This window comes from Wickerhamomyces anomalus, assembly GCF_001661255.1.
Source record: "Wickerhamomyces anomalus NRRL Y-366-8 unplaced genomic scaffold WICANscaffold_1, whole genome shotgun sequence".
In the NCBI taxonomy this organism is placed as follows: Eukaryota; Fungi; Ascomycota; class Saccharomycetes; order Phaffomycetales; family Wickerhamomycetaceae; genus Hansenula; species Hansenula anomala.
The window spans coordinates 1030610-1055265 of record NW_017567110.1 but is presented as its reverse complement, the minus strand read 5'-3'; the positions used below and the strand labels follow the sequence as shown (position 1 = coordinate 1055265).

Sequence of the window (24656 nt, the reverse complement as noted above, 5' to 3'; positions counted from 1 at the left end):
CTACAATAGATTTAAACAACTTAAAATGCTACAAAGAAGATAACATTGTTACATTCCATCATATTTCAGGTATCTCAAACTGCTCAGATTTTCTCACCAAGAAATACTCAGGTCCTGAAATTCAAAAGACATTAACCTCCACACCATTCAAGAATCATTTCTTTTTAAATCTATAGGTACTTCACTCATTCTTTCATATTCAATCACAACCAATTGAACACCGGTTAACAAAAGACAACACAATATAGTTCCAAATCAAGTTTCATCATATTTAATATTATTACATTCAATAAATACTCAGAAATGAGGGGGGGAATGTCAGGTATTACATAACCAGAATAACCAATTATGCACAATTCATCAATACTCAACATTTCACATCAACTATAAGAAGAATCAAGAATCCACTAATTGTAACATTATATGTATATTAAGAGAACATCGGAATTACCTTATATACACACAGTAGAGGATATTCTGTCAATTTTTGAACCATTTTTCACAGCTTGAAGGCATTTTGTTTCAGACAGAATTTGGAAAAAGGTATACAAACTTCTCACATTATTACTGAGGTTGCACTCTTTGAATTTAATTCTTAAGGGATCAAGTGCTCGAAGGATCCAAACACTTCAAGGAAAATTTTGTTTAGTGTTAGTGTCAGAATCTTTGGGTGTTATCGAATTAGTTGATTCATATACTGTACCTAGTGTTGCTTGGAGCAAAAAAAAAATATCAAGAGTATTCCATCCAAAAGAGCTTCATTCATACAGATTCAGGCTAGGGGAAAAGTTTGAAGAACTCAATCAAGGATGTCATCCAAGACGCCTTTACCATTTTCACCAGAAACACCAACCACCTCAACATCATCTACGCCAATCATCTCCAAACAACAATGCATCACACTAAAGCCATGTTCTCATCTTTCACAAGTTCTAAACTCAAACGCCAAAGACACAGTGATAAGGAACTATGGACTAGCTGCTAAAGTCTCCAGCTTCAACACAATTTCAAGTTTAAACATGCCGTCATTTGTCAACATTAAAGGAAATAAAAGCAAGGTTGATCGTCACAAGATATTGAAGCTGAAAACCAGGGCGGTTAAATGTCGAGATTGTTCTACAAATCTAGGCAATACATTTATGTGTCTTCAGTGTCCTCATGTTGGATGTTGGCACAAGCATCATTTCATCAAACATGCTAAGCTCGCTGGTCATATATTTGGTATGTGGTGTTTTTCGGATCATGGAAATATAAAACATTTGACTAACATATTTACAGGAATAGATGGACAGTTGGGTTATTTATTTTGCTTCAAATGTGGTGACTATACAAATGATCCACAGCTAGAAGCTGTTCGTCTAAATATGATTGGAAATCATAATAGTACGTGTTCTTCATGAAGAAAAATTATTCATTTTTACTAACAATCTCAAAGATGAGTTACAACATACAGATAATCAAACTGAAGAAGAGAACGAAAAATTGATCACTGAATATTCCCGTCCAACCACATTCAAAGCCACTACTGGTCTTCGGGGATTCGTCAATATGGGGTCTACATGTTTCATGAGCAGTGTATTACAAACATTTATCCATAATCCAATAATAAGAGAATTTTTCATGACAGAAGGGCATATGGATTGCTCTAAGCAGAAAAATGAATGTATCACTTGTTGCGTTGATGAAATTTTCACGGATTTCTATACAACTAATAAGACATCAGGTTTTGGTCCGACTTCATTATTAAACGCAGCATGGAAGACCAACAAATCACTAGCTGGTTACTCTGAACAAGATGCACATGAATTCTGGCAATTCTTAGTGAATCAATTACATCATGACTTAACAGGTGCTAATAATCATAACAGTTCTTCGTGTGATTGTGTTGTTCATAAAGCATTTTCAAGTGATTTACAGAGTGCAATTACTTGTCTAGAGTGTGGCAATGTCACAAAGACAATTGATCCAATAATTGATCTATCCTTAGAAATATCAGATAATAGTGGGTTGATCGACTGTCTTGGAAATTTCACCAAATCTGAAAATTTAGATATAAAGTACAGTTGTTCTAATTGTCAAACAAGAACTAATGCAACCAAGAAGTTGACAATTCTGAAGTTTCCAAATGTCTTATCAATTCAATTGAAGAGATTCAAGCATAATAATCAATCTGTTAAAATTGAAAGCTTTATTGAATTCCCAATGTTTATAAATATGAGTGAGTTCGCCACAAACTATGAAGTGGATAAGAAGCAGAATCCTTATTTAAACTATGAACTCTTTGGTGTTGTTTGTCATATCGGATCTGTTAATACAGGTCACTATGTCACAGTGATCAAAAATAATGAAGGGAAATGGTTTAAATTCGATGATTCAGTTGTTACATTAATGACATGGGATCAAGTTTCTCAATTGAAAGCATACATGTTGTTTTATATGATCCACAAGTTGTGAAAAGAAACAGTTGTGTATAACACTTTCAATAATTAGCATTTACAAAATCACAACACTTAGACTAAATATGTGATGTAGAACCTATCTTGTAGTACATACTTTGGAAAAGTATTGGTGATGAGACAAAGTTTGAAGTTGACCCGTTTACTGTTGGCAGAGTTGAAATGGCTGTCAAAATGGCAAAGCTCATCAGCTGTCATGAAGATATGTACAATAATTTTAAGCAATAGGGCTTTGAACAAAAAACGTATCCTGGACCTGGGGTGAATTGGATACTGAAAAATATACCTTGAGCCTTGAGCCTTGAGTACCGTCCATGATCACCTTGCACCTTCATCCACTATACATCACTTGAAGCTTGTTCGCATGAGCCAAATGAAACTCACATGACTCTGTGAGTGGTTTGATTTAGCTGTCAGTGAAACCTCTGGCTTGACAGATTTTAAGCTGATAAGCCAGAGTTTGCCGTCCAGGCAGAGGATGAGCCTAGCCTAGCCTTCTGGGCGGGTTGCCTATCGCTCGCCACCCTGCCTGGCCTCCCAAGCGCGTGGGCCTATCAGCCCTCGTGTTGGCGTGTTCATACCATAATTGACTCGTTTTGGAGCAACAGCCGGTTTTCAGAAAAGTTAGCAGGTCTGCTGGCTCAAACTTCAGCAAAATTTAACCCATTTAATCTTTAAACCATCTTGTTGAGAGTGTTGTATGCTAAAAAGATTGACTAGTCAAGCTTTGATATTCAATAGATCAGTTACAAAGATGTCAAACAAAGTCACTACAAAGCCATCCATGTTCTCATTGAACGCAGGCGCCCCTAGTATTAGTGGTGGTGTTGGTCCAAGTTCAAGCGCCATTCCTAGTGGTCCAAACGCTGGTTTTGCAAGAGGTCAAAGACCTTGCTCAAACTGCACTTGTTCCCCAGGGTTGTTGTCCAGAAAGAATAGAAGAACGTCTTTGTTTTTGAAGCAATATTCTAGAAGAAGCTCATCTTTCAATACCAGTCCAAGAAAATCCTTATCAAGTGAAAGTATCTACTCATCTGATACTATCTGTAACACCAAGAATGTCAATACTACTAAAAGATTGGAAAAATTAAGATATAAGATGAAAGAAAATGATGTTGCCGTTTATATTGTTCCAAGCGAAGATGAACATCAATCTGAATATGTTTCATTAGCTGACCAAAGAAGAAGTTTCATTTCAGGTTTTACTGGAAGTGCAGGTGTTGCTATTATCACTAGAGATTTGTTAAATTTCAATGAAATTCCAGAAGGTAAAAGTGCATTAAGTACTGATGGTAGATATTTCAATCAAGCTAGTCAAGAATTGGATTATAACTGGATTTTGTTAAAACAAGGTGCAAAAGGTGAACCAACATGGCAAGAATGGGCTATTAATGAAGCCATTGAACAATCATTAGGTAGTGGTAAAAAATTGGTCAAAATTGGGATTGATCCAAAATTAATCAGTTATAAAGGTGTTTTAGCTTTTGAGCAACAAATTAGAAAATCAATTGAACAAGAAGGCAGTGAGGCTAAAGTTGAGTTAGTTCCTGTTAAAACTAATCTAGTTGATCAAATATGGGGTGAATTTGAAGATGTTCCTAAAAGACCAAGCTTTGAATTGATTAATTTAAAAGAAGAATATACTGGTGAAAGTTTCCAATCAAAATTGAAAAGATTGCAGGAAGAATTATCCAAAAGTCACACATCATCAATTTTGATATCTGCATTAGATGAGGTTGCTTGGTTATTAAATTTAAGAGGTTCAGATATCCAATATAACCCTGTTTTCTATTCGTACTTGGTTATAAATAATTCAGAAGTTAAACTATTTGCAAACAATAACTATTCCCCTGAAATTAAGAAGTTTTTCCAAGAATCAAACATTAAAGTGTATCCATATGAAGAAATTTGGAAAGAATTGTCAGAAACTACAACAATTTTGAAAGATGCTAAAGAGACAATATTAATACCAGAAACTGCATCATGGGAAATTGTCCGTAATTTAAACAACTGTAAATTCAAACAAGTTCATTCACCAATTGATTTTTTCAAATCTGTTAAAAACAAGGTTGAAATTAAGAATTTTGAAAATGCGCAATTTAAAGATGGTATTTCATTAGCTAAATATTTTGCATGGTTAGAGAAGACGTTAGTTAAAGATGAACAATTGATTGATGAATATAGTGCAGCTGAGAAACTGATTGAATTCAGAAATGAACAACCAAATTATCAAGGTAATTCATTTGAAACTATTAGTTCTACAGGTGCAAATGCTGCAGTTATCCATTATTCTCCAGAAAAGGATAATTGTCAAATGATTGATCCTTCCAAAATATATTTATGTGATTCGGGTTCACAATTTTATGAAGGTACTACAGATATTACAAGAACTATGCATTTCACTACACCATCACAAGAGGAAATTGATAATTACACCTATGTCTTGAAAGGTAATTTAGCATTAGAACAATTGACATTCCCAGAAGGCACTGATGGTTATATGATTGATGTTATTGCTAGACAATTTTTGTGGTCAAAAGGTTTAGATTATAGACATGGTACAGGGCATGGTGTTGGTGCTTATTTGAACGTTCACGAAGGTCCAATCGGTATTGGTGGTCGTACAACTCTATTAAATTACCCATTGAAAGCCGGCAATATTGTTACAAATGAACCAGGTTATTACGAAGATGGTAAATATGGTATAAGAATTGAGAATGATATGTTGGTTGAACCAACTAATTTGAAGTTTGGTGATAAGGGATTTTTGAAATTCAGAAACTTAACATTGGTTCCATATTGTAAGAAATTGATTAATGCTAAGCTACTAACACCAGAAGAGAAAAAGTCCATTAATGATTATCATAAAAAGATTTGGAGTTTACTCAATGGAGACTTGGATAAGAGTTCATGTGAACATGCTTGGTTGAAGAGAGAAACAAGCCCATTGTAATGTTTTGTGTACACGTAGAGTGGAGAAATTTAAAAAAAGATTCATAATTATTTGCATTTTTGTGTAATATTTGACATTTGTTTTGTGATTGTTCTGTGTAGATACGCGTACGCGAGCTATGGCTCCGGGTTCAAAAGCCCAGGATCGGGAATCGGGAAAGGGTGCGAAACTGTGATGACCTTCGCGAAAAGCACTGTGTGGTGTTGGGATGTTGGGTAATGTGCTGACAGTTTCCTTTTCTGTGATTGGCTGAAGGTCACCTTGTGAGTCACATGACTCAGTGTTACCCGGAGACAGCTCACAACCTTTGGCCAGGGGAGCCTTTGTATAAAAAACTTGATCATTGATCATATCTGAGATTGTAAAGGAATTGAATAAGTAAAGAACAACAATTTGCTACCATCTATCAGTTTATGTCATATAAGGAACCGTTGATATAATCTCAGTTAATTTGCTTATTACTTCATTAACCCATTTCTAATATTCAATACTCATACTTGACTGAGATCTCAAGATCATATAATTAGTCATTTCCTCCACCCTTAGATTATACAACTCAATTCATATTCAAGAATACACACATTACAGTACAAATGTTGAGACTAATACCTAAACCACAACAGTCATACTCCTGTTTTGTCAGAAGAATATCTGATTCATCCAAGTCTACAAGACGATTCATGCAAACAGCCCCATTAGCAAATAATGAAGTGTCATATATTCCATACAAATTCCAAAATCGCCAACAATCTCAACAAGCTTCAAGTGAACAGCATTCACAATCTCAGCCACCCTCAGGATGGGAAAGACACTCATTAACTTCAAGAAGTTTCAAAGATATACTGAAAAAGAACCCTCAAAAGCAACCTACATCGCCTGTTGAAAAGGAACAACAACAAGAGAAACAAGTCAAAGAACACGGAAAACAAGCTGAGGCGGCGACAACACCTGCAGCTAAACCAAAGAAAAGAGTAAGAAGAACATTGAAGCCACGTAAGGCGCTTATCACATTATCACCAACCGCCATTCAACATTTGAAGGGTTTATTAGACCAACCGGAACCAAAACTAATTAGAATTGGTGTAAGAAACCGTGGTTGTTCAGGCTTAACTTATCATCTGGAATACATCACAGAACCAAACAAATTTGATGAAATTGTTGAACAAGATGGTGTTAAAGTTGTTATTGATTCAAAAGCTTTATTCTCCATTGTCGGTTCAGAAATGGATTGGTTAGATGATAAGATTAGTTCAAGATTTATCTTCAAGAACCCAAATTCAAAAGGTACCTGTGGTTGTGGTGAATCATTCATGGTGTAATGAATGTCGAGTTTTCTTCAATTCTCAGTTTTATGTTGCATATATTGCTTTGACTTTTTTGTTATACATTCTCATATTTTGCATGGTGTATTGAATGCACTGGTATATTTATTTATTATTTGGTTTAGGGATTATAAATTTATGGTATTTTCATATTTGAGCACTGGTTGTAGAATCGTTGTGTTGGTGGTTAGGAGTTACAAAATTATAGTGGATGTTACACAAAAACAGTTTTTAATCAAATTTCATTTTTGTGGCAGTTGAATCTTGAAATTGTTTATAATATCACAATGGTGAAACAAGTTTGAGTTTTCCTTCTTTCAACAGCTTCTTAGTGTCACCATCTTGTGTTATCAAAGCTTAACTAAGATTAAACCAGCTCAAATGTTTTCAAAAACAGTTTTATTCTCTTTAGCTTCTGCTGTTGTTGTCATGGCTCAAAAAGCCAAAGAAATCACCAATAATCCAACTGATGTTGTTTTGAGAGCTGATTTCCCTTCTGCTTTTAGTCAAAATGTTGTTGGTATCATTCAATTCTATTCAGTTAATGGTACTGCAAAAGTTCATGTTGATGTCACTGGTTTACCAAAAAATGCTGGTGTTTTCCAATATCATATCCATGAAAACCCTGTCGGTGAAGATGGAGATTGTGAAGCTACTGGTAAACATTTCAATCCTTATGGTGCATCTCCAGATTGTGAAGCTCAAAAAGATGATTCTTTGTGTCAAGTTGGTGATTTATCAGGTAAACATGGTTTAATCAACACAACATGTTTTGAAACTTACTTCTATGATCCTTATTTATCATTAGATCCAAGTCATCCACAATATATTGGTAATAAAGCCATCAATATTCATCTTGAAAATTTGGATAAATTAGCTTGTGCCAACATTAAAGTTTCAAAAGAACCAGAAGATTTAGTTTTATTGGATTATGAAGCTGAAGCTGAACAAGTTAGACAATATGAAGAAGTCACTGGTGTTAAAATCGAAGATAGAGTTGAAGAATCTGATGAAGTTGCAGATTATAATGAAGATGGTGAAGATGATGAAGAAAAATCAACTTCAGATTATTCTCGTCGTGATGAAAACTCAACTACACCATATGAAGAAGTTGTTGAAGAAGTTGTTGAAGAGGAAGAACTAGAAAAAGAAGCCAAAGAAGTTTCTGATTCTGAAAGTGGATCCGATGAAGGTGGTGATGCTGTCACTGAAGTTGATGATGAAGAATCAAGTTCATTAGATGAATTGATTTATGAAGATATTGAAAAACATAGATCTAACTATCTGTCTGGAAACTCAACTTTCAATTACACTTATAGTAATGTTAGTGGTAACACAAGTGGTGAAGATGGTAAAACAACTTCAGAAAATATTGGTGTTGCTTTACAAGATTCTTATGGTATCATTGGTTCAGTTATTGGTGGTTTCATTTTAAGTTACTTGTTTTAGAAGATTCTATGTGAATTCTCTATCATATACAAGATGGTTTACATCTGAGTCCATTCAACTTGTTCAATTAGATGGTTCTTTTAGATTTTTTTTCAACTTTAACCTTTACACTTTTTTTCTTTAACTTTTTACTCTTTCTTATTCTTCCCAAATGAATGGCCTTATTAATTGCATCAAACAATGACAGGGTTTGAGCTGTAGCTTTCACTCTATTTCCTCAGCGAGTGGTGGTAATTCCAACAATATTAGTGTTGCGATTGGACCATGAGCAAATAAAAGAGTGTGTAGTTGGTTGTTAACATACGCGCAAATTTAAACAGTCTGGGGTGCGACAAAAAGATCATTTAAATATCGAGCAAGATCCTCCTCTAAGTTAATATTTTAGATACACTCTAATTAGAACAAAGTAATTCTGGTTGATTTCGAAATCAATTTGTCACAAACCATATACTATTCATTCCCGCCAAGTTCTGGACCATTGATGAAATAGATAACTCGGATAAGAAGCGACACCGTTTCCAGTGATGATCGGGGATTAGAGGCTCAAAGAAGAAAACGTTTTAACCAATAAAGAACATGGGTAACATGGGCTGTATACATGGCTGTTAGTTGGTTATGACTGAATTGTTCCGATGTGTAACTTCTCAGGTATTTCACCTGGTACGTGATTGGTTCATGATTGGTTCTGCCATTTGGAAAGTGGGACCTTAAATTATCCAAGAGATTTTAAGCTTAATTTTACACCCTAATTTGAACTGGAGAATAAAGAGAACTGTGCCTGAGACGTGATAATTGCTGAGTGAATAGCTGTGATTTGTGATTGTTATGATGGTTAGAGTTTAGAGGTTAGAGAATGCCTGAGGAATTAAACCCAACTGCTTTTCATATAACCCATGCTTGATTATTTTTGAGTGAGACTACTTCAACACTTTTGACCCAATTTGGAACCCTTTTTCTCTTCAACCCAACACATGTCGATCAATTTGACCGGATTAAACCGTCAGGGAGCAAGAAACAACAACAACAACAACAACGGGGTTGTCTACGTATAATTGGGTGTGCATGTTCATTGGTTGAATCACGAGTGGGAAGAAAGTTGGACATGCGTTTTGTATAAATACAAGATTGGGGGGCTCTTTTGGTTCCTAGTGGTAATTCGATTGGAATAAACCCTATATCCAAAAAATGGTCTCTATTAAACAATTCATTTTATCATCATTACCAGCTTTATCATTAGCTGCCCCAGCTGTTGAAAGTACTGATTCTCCTGAAGGTTCAATCGCTGTTGCTGAATTCCCAGAAGGTGGTTCCCATTCAGTTAGTGGATCTGTTAAATTTTCTGGTTTGAAAAATGGTTCAGTTCAAGTTGATGTGGATTTAAAAGGTTTGCCAAGTTCTGGTGGTCCATTTTTATATCACATTCATGAAGCTGCTGTTCCAAGTAATGGTTCTTGTGCTGCTACTTTAGCACATTTCAATCCAAACCATGGTAATGCAACTGCTTGTCCAAGTCAAGGAAATAATGCATTATGTGAAGCTGGTGATTTATCAGGTAAACATGGTAAAATCGATTCTACTGAGGCTAAATTATCTTATGTTGAACCTTTTATTTCATTGAATTCTAAAAGTCCTTATTATTTCGCTGATGGTAAAAGATCAATCACTGTTCATTTTGCAAATACTTCAAGAATTGCATGTGCTAATATTGAATTGGCTGAGAAAGGTGCTTCAAATTCAAGTGATAATTCAACAACTTCATCTGTTCATGTTTCCACTGCTACTGATAATTTGGGTAATAAGGTTGGTTTGAGTGGTGCTGCTATTCTTGCCGCTGCTGCTGCTTTGTTGATGTGAGAAGGTATAGATCTTTAATTAAACTTTATAATAAGAAACACTGGTTTGTTGAAAAATTTTGTAGACTACAGAGAGTTCTAAAACCAAAAACAAATCACATTAATTAAACTTTTTTTTATAAACAAACTTCATATTCAGGCTGAAGAACCTAATTTCTTCAAGAATTGTAACAATTCAATAACATTTTGAGGATCATGATCTTCATAAATATATCTAGTTGAGATAGCAGTTGCAAACAAAGATCTTGAATAAGCATCTGGTAATCTTTTCAATACTTCATCAACTGAACCAGCCTCTTGTAATAATAAGCTTGGAATTGATTGAGTGAAAATAGTCTTTCTTAAGTTCAAATCATTCCATAAATCATCACTTTGTGCAATCAAATCTGACAATTTATTAATTTCATTTGATAAACTATCTGAAGCTTCAGGTAATGATAAACCAGTCTTTGCTTTATATTTCAATAAAGAAGCAGCTTCTTTTTCAGCATTTGAAACAATAGTTTTTTGAACTTGTTGAACATATTCTCTATAGAAATCAGTACCATTTTTGAATTTTGATAAAAATTGTTCATCATTCAAGACTAATGAAGCTAAAACTTCTAATGAAGATGAAGTAACACCACCTTTATTAGTTGAAGCATCTTTGAAAACAACTGCACCAGCTTTTTCGAATTCAATTTTAGCATTTTGAGTAATGAATAAATTAGCACCCTCCACAATATAAGAAATAACAGACTTTCCATTTTCATCAATCAAATTGTTGATATTATCAATATCAATAGCTGCTGGTCTACCACCACATGGAACAAATAAATCAACATGACCAAAATATTTCTTCAAATTCAAATGGAACAAGTTTCTGAAATAAACACCATTGTTAATAACTTCACCATTTGGTAACTGAACATCTTTATCATCAACCAAGACAATAAAACCATCTTTTGATAACAATGATTTATCGAAATTGTTAATCATTTTTCTTTCCTTGGCTAATCTTTTCAATTCATCCTTGTTTAAACCATTTGGATCACCAATAACACCAGAACCATCAACAATACCAACATATTGTTCATTTGGAGTGGATAACAAGATTTCATTTGAACCTAAATCACCATCTGGACCACCAGTTTGGAATTTTTGAATTGGAGTAGATTGTAAATTATAAGTTTCATAGATTTTTTGAACATAAGATCTAACAGATAATGAAGTCATACCATATTCATCATGAGGAATACCACCCAATTGAGGAGATTTACCAGTTAAGAAAGATTTCCACCATATAGCACCTCTTTTTTTGGCATGTAAAGTTGCCCAATCTGTAAAACCAGCAGTACCTTCATCTGGACCCAAGAATAAAATTTCAGGTTTTCCATAAAGATCCACAATTGGTTCCTTAATACCTGGGATATCATTTTTAATTAACAAATCAATTAAAGAATCAACATATTTTTCAAATCCTGATCTTGGGTTTTCTTGAGCATCTAAATCTAATAAAATTACACCTTTTGAACCACCTTCTGGGATATCTTTATTTTTTCTTTGTTGAGTGGATGCCAAATTGTAATTTTCATCAAATAAATTACGAACATTAACTTCATAAGCATCTAAGGATCTTGATCTAACAACTCTAATACCACCTCTAGCGATATCTCTAAATCTAATATGGAATCCTCTAAAATCAGAACCAACAACAAAGAATAAACCATAAGGTAATTCTGGATATTCAAATTTTGGTAAAAATGATGGATCTAGTCTAAATGAAATTGCCACTTTAGTTGGTGTAAAGAAATTTGTTTTCAAGATTGATTTGTTGAAGATGAATAAAGCACGTAAAACTAAAGCATCATTCTCATTGAAAACGTTTTTCAATAATAATTGATTAAATTCATCTTCATTCTTAATTGGTGGAATTTGAGATAATCTTTGGTATGATAAAGTTTTCTCCAAATTTGATTTGATATAATGAACATCAGCAAAAGATCTAAATAATTGACTAATGATTGATTTATATCTGTTGAAAACTTCAAAGATAAAAGATTGAGTAAAAGTTTCAGATCTTAATCTTTTCTTTAAACTTGATAATAATTCTGCAACTTGGTGAGATTGTTTTGGATCTAGTAATTTCAATAATGATTGATATTCAGGACCTAATCTATTCAAGAAATGAGTAACAAAGATGACACCAGTATGAGCATAAACTGATTCTTGTAAAGAAAATTCATTTGAAGCAAAACTTTCATAGAAAACCCCATGAGGAATTGTATATAATAAACTTGCCTCTTTAATCAATTGATAAATTGATAATGGATTAGTTTCCAAAGTTGGTTTCAAATAAATTGAAATAATTGTAACACCATTTGAGAAATTTTCAACATATTTTCTTGATTGATCCAATTTGTAGTAATTGATTAGGGCAGAAAGAGCACTGAAATATTTCTTTGTTGAATTTTTTTGATAACCAATAATTATACGATGTTCATCAGAATTTTCCACAGGGAAATGTTTAATCAATGGACCAGTTTGTTTTAAAGCTTGTTCAATTATTTCATCGTATAATTGTTTAGTGTTTGGACTAATGATTTTCAAAAAAGTTTGATCATAAATTGAATCATGTTGAAAAGTGTTTTCATAAACAAAATGAGCACGAACAGTCTTGGTGACAGTTGATGAGCTACCATTTGTATCAAATTGAGAATTGTTTAAAACCAAAGGAGCATTGAAACTTTCCACTCTATAGGACTTGTCCAATTGATCCAAATAATTTTCATCAATTCTTTTTTCATAATTTGTTAATTTGAATTGATCAGTACCAGGTATTGAAGTATCAAAATAAACAGCATGATCTTGATTTTCCCTCTTGTGATGAATAAATGGAGAATCTAAATCATTTCTAGCAAAAGCATCTAATTTAGCAGAATATAATGCATGGATATGACTAACAATACCTTCAGCAGATTCTCTTTCAAAATAAACATCATCAATACCTAAACTTTCATAAAACCATTTAGCTTCAGATTCGATCAAATTTTCAGGAATGAAACCAAATTTATCAATGAGATCCAGAACTTTTTCAAATTGAGTCTCTTTACCAATGAAAGGTAAGTTCTTGTAACCAGATTTCAAAGAAGTGATTGATAGGGCGCTAATATCTGGAGGAGGTGAAGCAGTCAAGTTGTTGATTGTCATATTGTAATTGGGTAGTAATAATAGTAATGATAGTTCTATTACATGGGTGTGCAAGAGGTAAGCGCTCTGGGATGATGATGGCTTGTGGAATGTGGTGAGTATTTATAGTTTTCGGAGGGGTGCCGCCATCTGGAAGGATTTTGGGTATTCATCAACAAGTTCAGAGCCATTCCCATACTGGAGCAAAGACACGTAGCGAAAAGACAGAGGTTAGCTAAGGGATTATGTAACTAGCTAATACCTACTCTACTTTAAACCATCTCATATTACTATAATACTCTATTACATTATTACTTCTATTACTTCTACTTCTACTCTTCCCTCTCCATCACCATCAACCACTGCTTCCTGATTCCTCATCTCATCTCATCTCCATACAATTCCAATGTGTCACCTTCAATACCCGAATTAGTCCTCTTTCCGGTACGCCCACTCACAGCCCTCTGGTGCCGCAAGAGGAAGCCTAGCCGAGCGGGCTCAAGTTGCAACAATTCGTAGCGGTCTAGTGTTGGAAACAGAATCATCAACACAGTACAATTAATTCAGATAATAGTCAAAGAGAAGAAAGAGTATTACAAGTGTATATGGCTAACATCATCTCTGATTCTCTTACAACATCCTCAAGAGGTACTTCCATCACAATGATTCATACCACCTCAAGGCTCAGACCTGGCTGTAAATTCACCAAACCGTTATCTATCAAGCGATCAAATAAACAGCTATCTGTCCAAGAAGAGCCCATTAATACACAATCTCTAGGAAAAATTTTCACCTGTTGAACCGTTTGACATGTGTCATAGAAATTAGACAATAGTAGAATTCATTAGCTCAACTGACTCGGTTAGCATAACTTTTAGAATCTCGAAGCTCATCTTTGAATACATTTCAGAAGTTCCATTTACATTTACACACTCTCAAAAACACCACAATATCGTCACCAATATTAGTACCCTAATGGCAACTATAACCACACCAACATCATTTAAATTACCTTAACTACCCCAGGTTTTGAGTGAAAAAAGCCTATTATTAGTGCGGGCGTGAAAGTTCTCAACTTTGTATGGCGCTTTAATTTTCTTGACGGTCATTAAACTAGGACTCCATCCACAATTTAAACTCATCATGAATCATTATACATGGGCTAGATCTTGGTTCTTAGATTATAAGCTCTCGAAGGCCATCATCAACTGAGAAAGAGTACCTTGTTGGGTTTTGTTGAGAACGGCATCAACTTACAAGTAATCCAACTCCACAATTGAAATCATTTTCATCATTTATTTACAAATTAACGTCTTCAATCTTCGAGATATTCACAATTTCTTCTTCAATTATGTTGTAACTCGCCAGTTCAAGGAAGAATTCGCACGTTTAAACTACCAATATCATTCACATCAGTCCTGACTCTTTAAAAAGTATATCCATAAATTCACAAAACAATTATAAACAGCATAAAACACAGTATTTCTTCAACTAACTCATCACTATTTGAAACAATGATAACTTCAGCTCACCCACTAATCATAATTCATTCAAATTCATTCAAATGCATATAAATTCACAATTTTGATGGAACTGGCGCAACTGATTTCAAAATACTTTCAATATTTGCAGCCTTCATAACATCACCTTTAACTTTTAATTTACCACCAAGGAATAATTTTTGTGAATTTGATTTACCAGCAACTAATTTTTTAAAATCTAAATCTTTTAAAGTGATAACTAAATCTGCTGAATCAAAATCTTCAGGTTTTGATGATGTTAATGAACCATTATTTTTCAAATCTAATGTCCATGCTTTTGTTTCATTTTTTTTATTCTTCAAGTTGAAAACAATAACTGATTTAGTCTTGAATAGCGGTTAGATCAATGATTAGTTGAATGTGGCGGTTATACTCACTTTCTTAACCAATTTGTTTGTCTGTTCTGTATTGGTTTTCAATTGTTTTTCAATTCCTTCAAAGATTGGTTCTGATTTAAATGCACTCATTGTTTAATACTTTTCTGATCTTTTTGTTTCTTGATCCTCTTGTTTACAAAAGTTTGTTCAATTAATTGAAATTGATACTTGTCAGAAGTTTAAATACTTTTCACTCCATGCTTCGACTGATCAACTAAATTAACCGCCAACCTGTCAAAGCACTACACTGTGAGAATTTACTCTGTCATTCATTCATGGTGCTCTGTTACCGAGGTCTAATCAATACAGCCTATCCACGGTACACGGTTCACCAAGAAATGGGCCTTCAAAATTGCTTCAAATGATCAATTATTTTGGCGTTGTGCTCTGTGGGGAATTTTTAGTACGTGGGTGTGTCCCTTAACAGTGTACATTAAAAATAAATATTATGTAATCTCTGACTAAAACATATAGACTTTATCTAGTGAAATATTCACTAATGGCTTTTGTTAATCTATTAGCACCTTCAATAATCTCTCCATCACTATCTTGTGTGGCTATTGTCAATCTCAAAAACTTGGCTTGCTTAGAATATTCTTCTTCAAATGCCATGTTTTTACCTAAAACAACTAAAACACCATTTTCTAAAGTCTTATATCTTAACTGTTCTAATGGCTCTCTATAATCACCATCTTCATTTTCAGGGAAATTAACATTTATAATGATGAACATACCAGCTTCAGGCTCAATAACTTCGAATTGACCTTTCGTAAACGCATCAGAATCAAATAATGTCTTCAACAATAAATTCTTTCTCTTGGTATACTCTTTAGAGATCTTAATATTCCATTTCAACCAACCTTCAACTCCTCCAACATGTTCTAAAACACTATTCAATAAAATCTGTGAAACTCCAGAGCTTGCCCTTGTTGAAACTAATGTATGTCTTGAAATATGTTTGATGAAATTTTTCAATCCAACAATAAATCCTAATCTTGTTCCTGGTGCAAACACTTTTGAAAATGATTCTAATCTTAGGACACGTCCTTCTGTATCAAACTGAATAAAAGAATTTGGTAAATCATCTTCAATATACTTCTCTAATGAATATTCATCTGTATTATCAAATTGATTTGTTTCACCATCAGTGTATTTCCCCAATTGGATGTACCCATATGGATCATCCTCAATTATAATAAAATCATGCTTTTGAGCCAATTTATAAATCTTTGACCGATCTTCATTTTTGATGGAAAGTCCTGTTGGATTTTGACCAGTTGGAATCGTATATAAAGCTTTTGGTTTAGATAAATGTGAATATTCTGAATTGCCCCAATTATCCAACAAGTCACTTAACCATTCAACATCAATACCTTTTTTATTGAAATCTAATTTGGCAGAAACAACAATACCTCCATAGTTAACTATATTTGCCACAACTGGTACATATGTATAACTCTCCACAAGGACAACATCTCCTGGGTTTATCAACAAGTTGAAAACTTTATGTAATGAATCACCAGTACCATTTGTGAAAATTAAATCCCAATCATCATATCCTGGTTGATTAGTCTTATTAATCAACTCTTTAGCAAAGCTCAAGACTTGTTCATGACCTTCAGTAGGACCATATTGTAACCCAGTGGAAAGATCAAGTGTTTGGTCATTAAACTTAACAACTTCATTAACGTTATGTTTTAATTTATTTGAAAATGGTTCATCAATTATTTCTAATTGTAATTTATGAATTGGGAAAAATTCAGCATGTGGACGTCCACCTGCTAAAGAAATTGGTGATGGATGTTTTGAAACCGTTTCTGGGATAGGAGCACCTCCAAATGAAACTAGTACTCTTTCTTTAGCACGATTTGAAATGTGTGAAAGTAATGAAGAATCTGTCATTGAGTCAATTGTCATTGTAGATAAGTAATATAAACCTCTTTGTTGTTTTTGAGTGTAATCGTTCCTTTTATATACTTTGGTGATTATTACAAAGCACAGTTTTGACAATAATTGAAGTGTATTAAGCAATTGAGTGCTAAATAGCCACAGTTTCTAGTATTTATACTCCATAACACAAAACCCCTTGAAGTGTGTTTTGTTCATCAATTTGATAAGTACGTCCACTTTGTATCTAGTTGGGTATGCCTTATTAGGGCTTATCTCCACAATGAATCATTTTAAAAGCACTTTATGGTTGATTCTTTTGTAGGGGATCTTCTGATAAGAGTTCAACTTCTTTCTACATGATAAAAAAGATTTGCGCGACTCGGATTTATATCCGGATAGAGACGTTTCCTCCGAATCACTGTACAGATAAATCTTCATAACATGCATAATTGTCATTAAAATTATATACTTATTGCTTCCAATATTATGATTCACCTTTTTTTATTATTTTTGTTGAAATTCTTATATTTATCATCAATATATTTTCTTTGTTCTGGATCTAATTGATTAGTTACCCCTAATAAAGCTTTGGAAACAGCTTCAGTAGCTCCAATCATTGGTCTTATTAATGCAACTGGTGTAGCTTTAACAACAGCTAATGTACTGTCTTGGGCACTACCACTATCTCCAATCTCTGTACCGGCATTAATTATAGCATCCTTAGCAACTAATAAATGTCTACCTAAACTATCATAAGCTAATTGAAATCCTTCTTTCAAATTCGTTGGTTGATCAGCATAAAGACTGATGGTTCTTTGCGATTCATCTTCTGAATCATCTTCAAATTGATCAAAATCGCTGGTTGCAACATATAAAACATCTCTTTTATGGCCATTCCTTGGAGATGATCCACCATGGCGACTACTTGAACGTGCAGCATTGTCTCTTTCCAAATCGACAAATGATTCTAAAGCTGGTTGATAAATTGATCTTTGTAATGGCGTTGTTGATAATGAACTTCTTCCAATCAATTGGGAAGCTAGCAATCCATTCTTTTGACCAGGACCTTCATCTTCATCTTCTGAATTGTAATCTTCTTCATGTTCTTCATAAATAATATCATTTGTTGATGTTGTTCTTCTTTTACGAACACCAACCTCTTGTGAAACTCTTGATGAGGCACCATTACCACCTAATGCTTGTTCTGTATGCTCTAGTAATGTTTGTGTTCCAGCAGCTATCTTAACACCAAATTTTAACAATTCATTGGTGGTATTCTTGGTGAAATGTTGAACACCTTTGGAAAAACTTCGATAAACACGACCATCTTTCTTGTATTCTTTAACAGGAACAACAACAAGATCTTTGAAGCCAGACCCAATTTGAACAATAGATCTAACAGGTGCTAACCCAGCTAAAACACCACTTAATTGCGTAGATTTAATATCTGGCATCCATACTCCATTCAACATTGTGCCAAGGCGTGGAAACCCTGATACACCATACAATTTAACTTTTTTCAATATCATGTCAGCTTCGTCCAATATGAAAAAATTCATAAATTCAGTGGTATGACCAGACCTTAATCCAGCATAATCAACTTTCTTTGGCTTATAATCAAGTTTAATATGCACCGCGTTAACTTGAAATTTTTGAATGAAAATAACATCTTCAAATTCATCAACCAAATTGAAACGAACATCTTTGAATTCACCAAATCTTGTAAATAATTCTAAAGTATCTTGGTCAACGTGTAATCTCAAAGGTAAAACATGAACATCCATCAACAATTCAGTGGCAGCCAAAGTCAACACCGGTCTGATAGTTTTAATATTCATGCTCAACATGGAAGCACCAACTTCCCTCTCTGTGTCTTTCATTGACGTGACAAATTTGTTCCAAGTTGATGTAGGAACATTGTCAATAATTTCAAAATCTGCGACTTTCAAATCAATCTCATTCAAAAGCTCGTAATCTCTGTCATTCTTTAGTTTTGATGAACTAACTGGATCATTATTAGAAACAATGGTAAATTTGGCCTCAACTTCATGAAGTTCGATTAAAATTTTGTGGAATTTTGAACGACGTAATTTTAGCTTCTTTATATTATTCTTACCAACATCAATACCATTTGATTCTTGATCATCAATTTCTGGTTCTTTGCTTTGAAGATCACGATTGATCTTTGCAGTTAATTTAGATGGATCTGAATTTATTGGGAATGCAACATGAATAGAATCAAATAAAGTTTCTCCAATAATTTCATCTTGACCTTCATTCCTTTCACCATTAGATGAACTTGATGCCCTTCTTGGCCGACCATTGGATTCTTCCCTTTTCTCTTTCTCCTCAGCAGCCTTCTTCTCTAACCGTTTTACAGCAATATTGATTGTTTTTCTTGTATGTTTCCAATCATAACCATCATAAATCTTTAGTGAAATTTGATTGACGTATAAAGACAATGACATTGGATGGTTTTTGGTCTTTATTGGATTGATACTATAATCCAAGCTATCCTCAAAGTGACCATCATTGAACAGAATAATTGAATCTGAATTATCTGATTTATTTTCAGTATTTGATGAAGAACCAGCTCCGTCTGTATTACTTTCACCTGTGAAAAATGGATTGTTTCCCAAGGTCTCATCTTTAATTGCCAATTCATCCAAAGACTTATCCAGAATATCAGAGCCGGATAGCTTTGCTGAGCTTTCCCTATATTCATCGTTATTAACAGTCTCATTATCATCATAGTAACTATCAACGATGTTTAAAGGTTCGGAGTTTGAGCCACTTCCACCAATGATAGGGCTAATCAAGTCATCAATGGTTGATTTAAATGTTTCACTATCAATATCATCAAATACATTCAGATCATCAGGGACCTTATATCTATATTTCAAATCATTATTGATGGCAACGGGTTGTTTTAAATCATTGATCAACTGAACCAAGCATTGTGATGAGTCAGCACATAATTCAATATCCAATAAATCAGCATTAATATCCATTTCAATCATACTATCCAAACCTCCTTTTTCATTCACACGTCCATCTTTTTTAATTGTAGTCTCTAAATGCAACGAATTGATGTTTGCTACTGATGAGTACCCTCTACTATTCAAAAATGAAACCTGTGACCAAGATGGTTTACGATTGATGTTTCTCCATCTTTTGGCATCTTCTAATGATAAGATATTCCTGGTATCATCAATTAGAACCAAGACAGCAGATCTTAATTGAGACTTAACTATAATGTTTCTTTCAAGTTTAACATCAATAGTACCATTGCGAATAACCAAATTTGCCTTTGATGATAATCGACCCGGATTTAAACCAATAGCACAATCAACCAAGTCCATTTTAACATTTAATCCACCATCGCTCTCTTGAGAAGGACCAAGTATTAAATTTTCAGTGCTGTTCATAGAGCTATCATCTTTTAACCCGGAATCATCAAATATGGACAACCATTTGGTATAGTATTCAACAACTGAATTTCTCAAAAACAAATTGATGTTTTTTGGTTCTCTAATTTTAGCTGAAAATATTGGAGCACTTCGATCTTCAATATTGATTGGCTCGACAATAGCCTCTTTAACTGAACCAAAAATTCTCTTCAAATCAACATTCATTGAATGTAATTGAACTTGATTATCTTTATAAATCAGCAAAGTAACATTTTTTAGAAAGCCACTAACATCACCAAATCTTGGATGAAGGTTTTTCAACCCAAGAGAAATCACACCGATAGAAGCTTGGAGTTTGACTGATTGTCTTGATTGAAACATGACATTTGTTGAGATCCTAGTTTTCTTTCTTGCTTTAAATCTGATCTCTTCAACAGGAAATGAAATCTCTTTCAGTAGTTCGGTTAACGAATCCGAAGAGGTTTTTAAATCAGGATACTCATGATTCAATTCTATCCTATCAATTTTCACAAAACAAGGTGTTGTGAGCACAATCTCGTGGCCAGAATTATCAAATGATCTAATTTGCTTCTCAGCTGCTAATATATCAACATCAAACTTGAACAGTGAAACCAATGGAACGTCATTTCTTGACAAAGTTGCCTTATTGAACGACAAGGAACCCTTTGTGGAATCATAAGAAATTGGGTAGATACAAGCATTGATTGTAGTGGTCTCGTTGATTTTGAAATTGATTGTTGTTGAAGCATTTTGAAATAACACTGAACTTTTAGAAGGTTTCCTTATTGGTTTGCTTGTGCTGAGTTTGTGCAATGAGTCCAAAATTTGTGGTAACAATGAAGTAATGTTGATAAATTTTTGAATGGTATCTTGATCTAAGCTTATCTCCAAATTCTTAGAAAGTAATAAAGTAAGCTCACTTGTCTTACCTTTGGACTCGAATCTTATGTCATTCTTTGTCTTATCTTCATCAAATTGCAGTAGTATATCATCTTTATTATTCAACATGGATAATTTATTCAAGCTACCAAACATATAATCAGAATCTTTTTGTTCCAATGTGAAGTTTTTCCCGATGATTCTGAGTTCCTCTGGCTTAGCAAATTGACCATTCTCCATCAACGATGAGACAAGACTAATCTCAATGGTATTGGCAGATATAGATTCAAAAAGCTTTTTAGCGGACTCTTCAACATCTTTAGCTGAAATATTTTTCTTTTGCCTCAACTTTGTATTTAAACTTGAATGTCTATGAATTGTATCTTTCAGGTTTAGTATTGCCAAAGATTCTAGCACATATAGTAATGTATTTGGAACTGGAGTAGCTGCTATTTTGACCTCATCAACTTCAATGGTGAGATCTTCTAGCTTTGATAGGCCACTAAATAAAACATTGATATGGTTTATTGCCATCACTCTAGCGACATGGTCATCATTATTTCTGCGAGTGAAAACTTTTGAGGTCGCACTCATATAAATTGAACTAGCTTCCTCCTTTGAATATACTAAGCTTGAATTTAAGTCTGCAGGTCTCTCAAGAATTGACGAAGACATCATCTCATCATTATCAGCATCTTCATCACTATCACTTTGATCACTGACGTTATCTTCATAATCATCTTCTTCATCTTCTTTAGATCTTCTTGTATGTAAAGTCGAAAACCTATCCTCCTTGGTCGTTTGTTCCTTGTCAGCAGGTGAATCTTCTTTTGCCTGGTCCTCACCAGGGCCACTTACTGGTTTGACTGCAATCACAGTAACGTCTGAAATATCAACACTTCTTACTCCATCATTTGTAGTAAATGTAACTTTTTCCACCAGCAAATCAATAGTAGCTTGATCCATGATTAATCGCACCGATATATTTGTCAATGTTACCTGTAGCCTTGCAAGCGCAGCCTCAACTGCTTTTGCCATAACATTATTCAGCGTACTTGTTTGATCTTTATCAGAGTCATTTGAACTTTCATGAAAGCTTTGGTTTGGGGTTTGAAAATCATGTAAACTTTCTAAGCCTTCTTCATCATTACCTGTATTCATGACACTTGCAGCTAAATCTATTGTACTTTGAGCTAGTGAGAACTTTGACTTTTCTGTGATGCTGTTTTCAAAGCTACTTGAATTTGGAGAGGCAAGCGCCATGGTTAATTCTAATCCATCTCCTTCAATAGTAACACCGCCACTCATATTTAGCTGTAGTTTCAAGTTGCTGACTTTACCATCTCTTAAAAATATTCCTGGGAGCTGTAAAGCATCTGGATCAATCTCAACATCCTTTAATGTGACTTGAGAGCTTGATCCAAGTGAAACATCTAGATTTGGTAGATCAATTTCTGAAAACAATGAAAGTTGTTGAAGGATATATAAAAGAAGCCTTTTCTGTAGGTTCTGTGGCATCCATTGAGGTGCCATCTTCACGGATGATCCTCTGCTATTTGGATCAGTTTCTAGTCAATGTTTCTTATTGTTCCTTGTTGTTTGATAGAAAACTTGTATAATAAGCCCGCCACTTTTGGATATTGATAATGATTCTTTGGACGTTGAGGAGCTTCAAACAGGCAACTAGTGGTGGAAGGTTCTGATTCAATAAAGACTGTGAATTGTTATGTTACTCGTGAGAAAACTGAAGGCACACTATATGTATGGTGTATGTTTACTCTTGTCAAAGTTCTTCACGTAAAATCATGAGAAGTGAAGCTTCAAAATCCCGTCACTCTACTATCCATTGTCTGGGACACACGCCTTATCAGCTGAAAGCGGTAATTATCAAGCACCTGATGAAAAGCATGACTATCACGTGACAATCCAAAAATAGTTTGTAAATTTTCTTTTAAAACGAAGTTGGTTTCAATCCTAGATTGTATCGTTGTCCCAACTGGCTGTCCTTTATCCTCACTCCTACGGTGCTTTGTTCAATAAATGTTGATTGATGTTGACATACATTAACAATGTGATATTAATAACTTATTACACAAAAAATGATATTGCCTGCTAGAGCCATGAAATTTTTGATTCTGGGTTATAGTGATTCAATTAATGTCAAGATCTAAATGCAAAAGAATTCCCATTGATGATCAGCTAGTGCTTGTCGAAATTTTGTTTGTGGGTTATTTTCAGTATACTACTGCTCTCAGCACCACATGATATTGCCAACTTTAATGATTATCACCGTGCTTCAAACAAGACAGTCCTGAGTTTAATGTTGTAAATTTTGATGCTAACTCAAAGCTAGCAAACTGCATATCATGAGACTGATCTTATTACAACTTCTAATATTTGATAATGTGTTTTGAAAAAGCTTTCAGTACTTACTATAATGTTGTTAAAATTTGGTTCTTACCTATTTTTGTGACCGATGATGTGTAACCAAATGCCGGCATTAATCAAATTAGCAGCTGGAACAATATATTGCAGTCTCATGCTATTAATACTCAAAATGAACATCATATAATTATGCTACTTATTGGTCATAGACATTGTTAATAACTAGTTGTAATTAAGCCTGAGCTTAAAATTAGGGCCGCTTTGTGAGCTTAGTATATTCATGTCAAAGCTGAATATCGAAACTTTCAAACACATCTATAATATAGACGTCCATGTTTTTGTATAACAGCTGCACCTAAAAATTATATTGCGTTGAAGTATAGATTCAGAATCATGGTCGATCGATATAATATAACTAATTCTGTCGTGTCACACGACTCGTTATAATTAATGAGACTTTTAACACGAGAAACAAGTCACACGAATCTGCAAGTACTTTGGCAAAGCTGTAGTGTAATTTGTGCTAGCTAAGGGCCACTAGTGGTAGATAATGGGTCAATTGACTGATCATTTTCAGCATGTTATGGTGAATTAATAGAATAGAAGTACGGTACATAATCTCCCAAAACAAATTTTATCAGAAACGATTTCAAGTTTCAGCGTAGCCAACAACAACAAACACGCCAGCACCCATTCTCTTCAAGGGTCTGGACAATGGAGCCTGGAACTTTAGCAGTGATCAGTGAGTCTGGTTCAAAAGTTTTGTGCACCAAAATACCAGAATGGCGGAAATGTTCAGGCCAATAAGAGCCCAGCAACTGAACGATCAACAAAGTGTCTGTAAACATTTCTCCTGCCCACAACATTGGGTACCTCTCCATGCATTTTTACATAAGTTAGAAAGAGTCGAAAGACGTTTCCTAGTTGAAGTTATAGAGCTTTTCTACGCGTT

The 24656-nt window shown here is 34.1% G+C and overlaps 9 protein-coding genes across 9 annotated transcripts; 5 read left to right on the top strand and 4 right to left on the bottom strand.

Moving 5' to 3' along the window:
* Nucleotides 1-809: 809 nt before the first annotated feature.
* On the top strand, nt 810-2461 carry UBP8 (ubiquitin-specific protease UBP8; the record flags this gene model as incomplete). The annotated part of the gene is made up of 3 exons (XM_019182628.1): nt 810-1221; nt 1279-1389; nt 1436-2461. The coding sequence occupies 3 exons, from the start codon at nt 810-812 to the stop codon at nt 2452-2454; spliced, it is 1542 nt and encodes a 513-aa protein (XP_019041230.1). The 3' UTR covers nt 2455-2461.
* A 640-nt stretch (nt 2462-3101) lies between these two features.
* Nucleotides 3102-5434, top strand: FRA1 (aminopeptidase P). Its single transcript, XM_019186095.1, has one exon. It carries the CDS (start codon nt 3211-3213, stop codon nt 5407-5409), a length of 2199 nt encoding a protein of 732 aa, XP_019041229.1. The 5' UTR covers nt 3102-3210; the 3' UTR covers nt 5410-5434.
* Nucleotides 5435-5851: 417 nt separating this feature from the next.
* ISA1 (Fe-binding Fe/S cluster assembly protein ISA1) lies at nt 5852-6803 on the top strand. The gene has a single exon (XM_019186094.1). It carries the CDS (start codon nt 6003-6005, stop codon nt 6726-6728), a length of 726 nt encoding a protein of 241 aa, XP_019041228.1. The 5' UTR covers nt 5852-6002; the 3' UTR covers nt 6729-6803.
* A 366-nt stretch (nt 6804-7169) lies between these two features.
* WICANDRAFT_21875 (uncharacterized protein) lies at nt 7170-7784 on the top strand (the record flags this gene model as incomplete). The annotated part of the gene is made up of 1 exon (XM_019180921.1): nt 7170-7784. A coding segment is annotated over one exon (615 nt), but the record flags the coding sequence as incomplete, so codon positions are not given.
* Nucleotides 7785-9748: 1964 nt separating this feature from the next.
* GDH2 (glutamate dehydrogenase (NAD(+))) lies at nt 9749-13535 on the bottom strand. Its single transcript, XM_019186662.1, has one exon. The coding sequence runs from the start codon at nt 13220-13222 to the stop codon at nt 10169-10171; it is 3054 nt and encodes a 1017-aa protein (XP_019041226.1). The 5' UTR covers nt 13223-13535; the 3' UTR covers nt 9749-10168.
* Nucleotides 13536-13806: 271 nt separating this feature from the next.
* On the top strand, nt 13807-14001 carry WICANDRAFT_82148 (uncharacterized protein; the record flags this gene model as incomplete). The annotated part of the gene is made up of 1 exon (XM_019185341.1): nt 13807-14001. The coding sequence occupies one exon, from the start codon at nt 13807-13809 to the stop codon at nt 13999-14001; it is 195 nt and encodes a 64-aa protein (XP_019041225.1).
* Nucleotides 14002-14777: 776 nt separating this feature from the next.
* On the bottom strand, nt 14778-15209 carry WICANDRAFT_60088 (SCP2 sterol-binding domain-containing protein; the record flags this gene model as incomplete). The annotated part of the gene is made up of 2 exons (XM_019182934.1): nt 14778-15068; nt 15120-15209. The coding sequence occupies 2 exons, from the start codon at nt 15207-15209 to the stop codon at nt 14778-14780; spliced, it is 381 nt and encodes a 126-aa protein (XP_019041224.1).
* A 387-nt stretch (nt 15210-15596) lies between these two features.
* ARO9 (aromatic-amino-acid:2-oxoglutarate transaminase) lies at nt 15597-17021 on the bottom strand (the record flags this gene model as incomplete). Its single annotated transcript, XM_019181191.1, has 1 exon — nt 15597-17021. The coding sequence occupies one exon, from the start codon at nt 17019-17021 to the stop codon at nt 15597-15599; it is 1425 nt and encodes a 474-aa protein (XP_019041223.1).
* Nucleotides 17022-17449: 428 nt separating this feature from the next.
* ATG2 (Atg2p) lies at nt 17450-23078 on the bottom strand. The gene has a single exon (XM_019186093.1). It carries the CDS (start codon nt 22850-22852, stop codon nt 17501-17503), a length of 5352 nt encoding a protein of 1783 aa, XP_019041222.1. The 5' UTR covers nt 22853-23078; the 3' UTR covers nt 17450-17500.
* Between the last annotated feature and the right edge of the window lie 1578 nt (nt 23079-24656).

What these genes read in the sequence shown, in the direction of transcription:
- GDH2 (XM_019186662.1), bottom strand. Translation starts at nt 13,222, where the DNA reads ATGACAATCAACAACTTGACTGCTTCACCTCCTCCAGATATTAGCGCC.
- FRA1 (XM_019186095.1), top strand. Translation starts at nt 3,211, where the DNA reads ATGTCAAACAAAGTCACTACAAAGCCATCCATGTTCTCATTGAACGCA.
- ATG2 (XM_019186093.1), bottom strand. Translation starts at nt 22,852, where the DNA reads ATGGCACCTCAATGGATGCCACAGAACCTACAGAAAAGGCTTCTTTTA.
- ISA1 (XM_019186094.1), top strand. Translation starts at nt 6,003, where the DNA reads ATGTTGAGACTAATACCTAAACCACAACAGTCATACTCCTGTTTTGTC.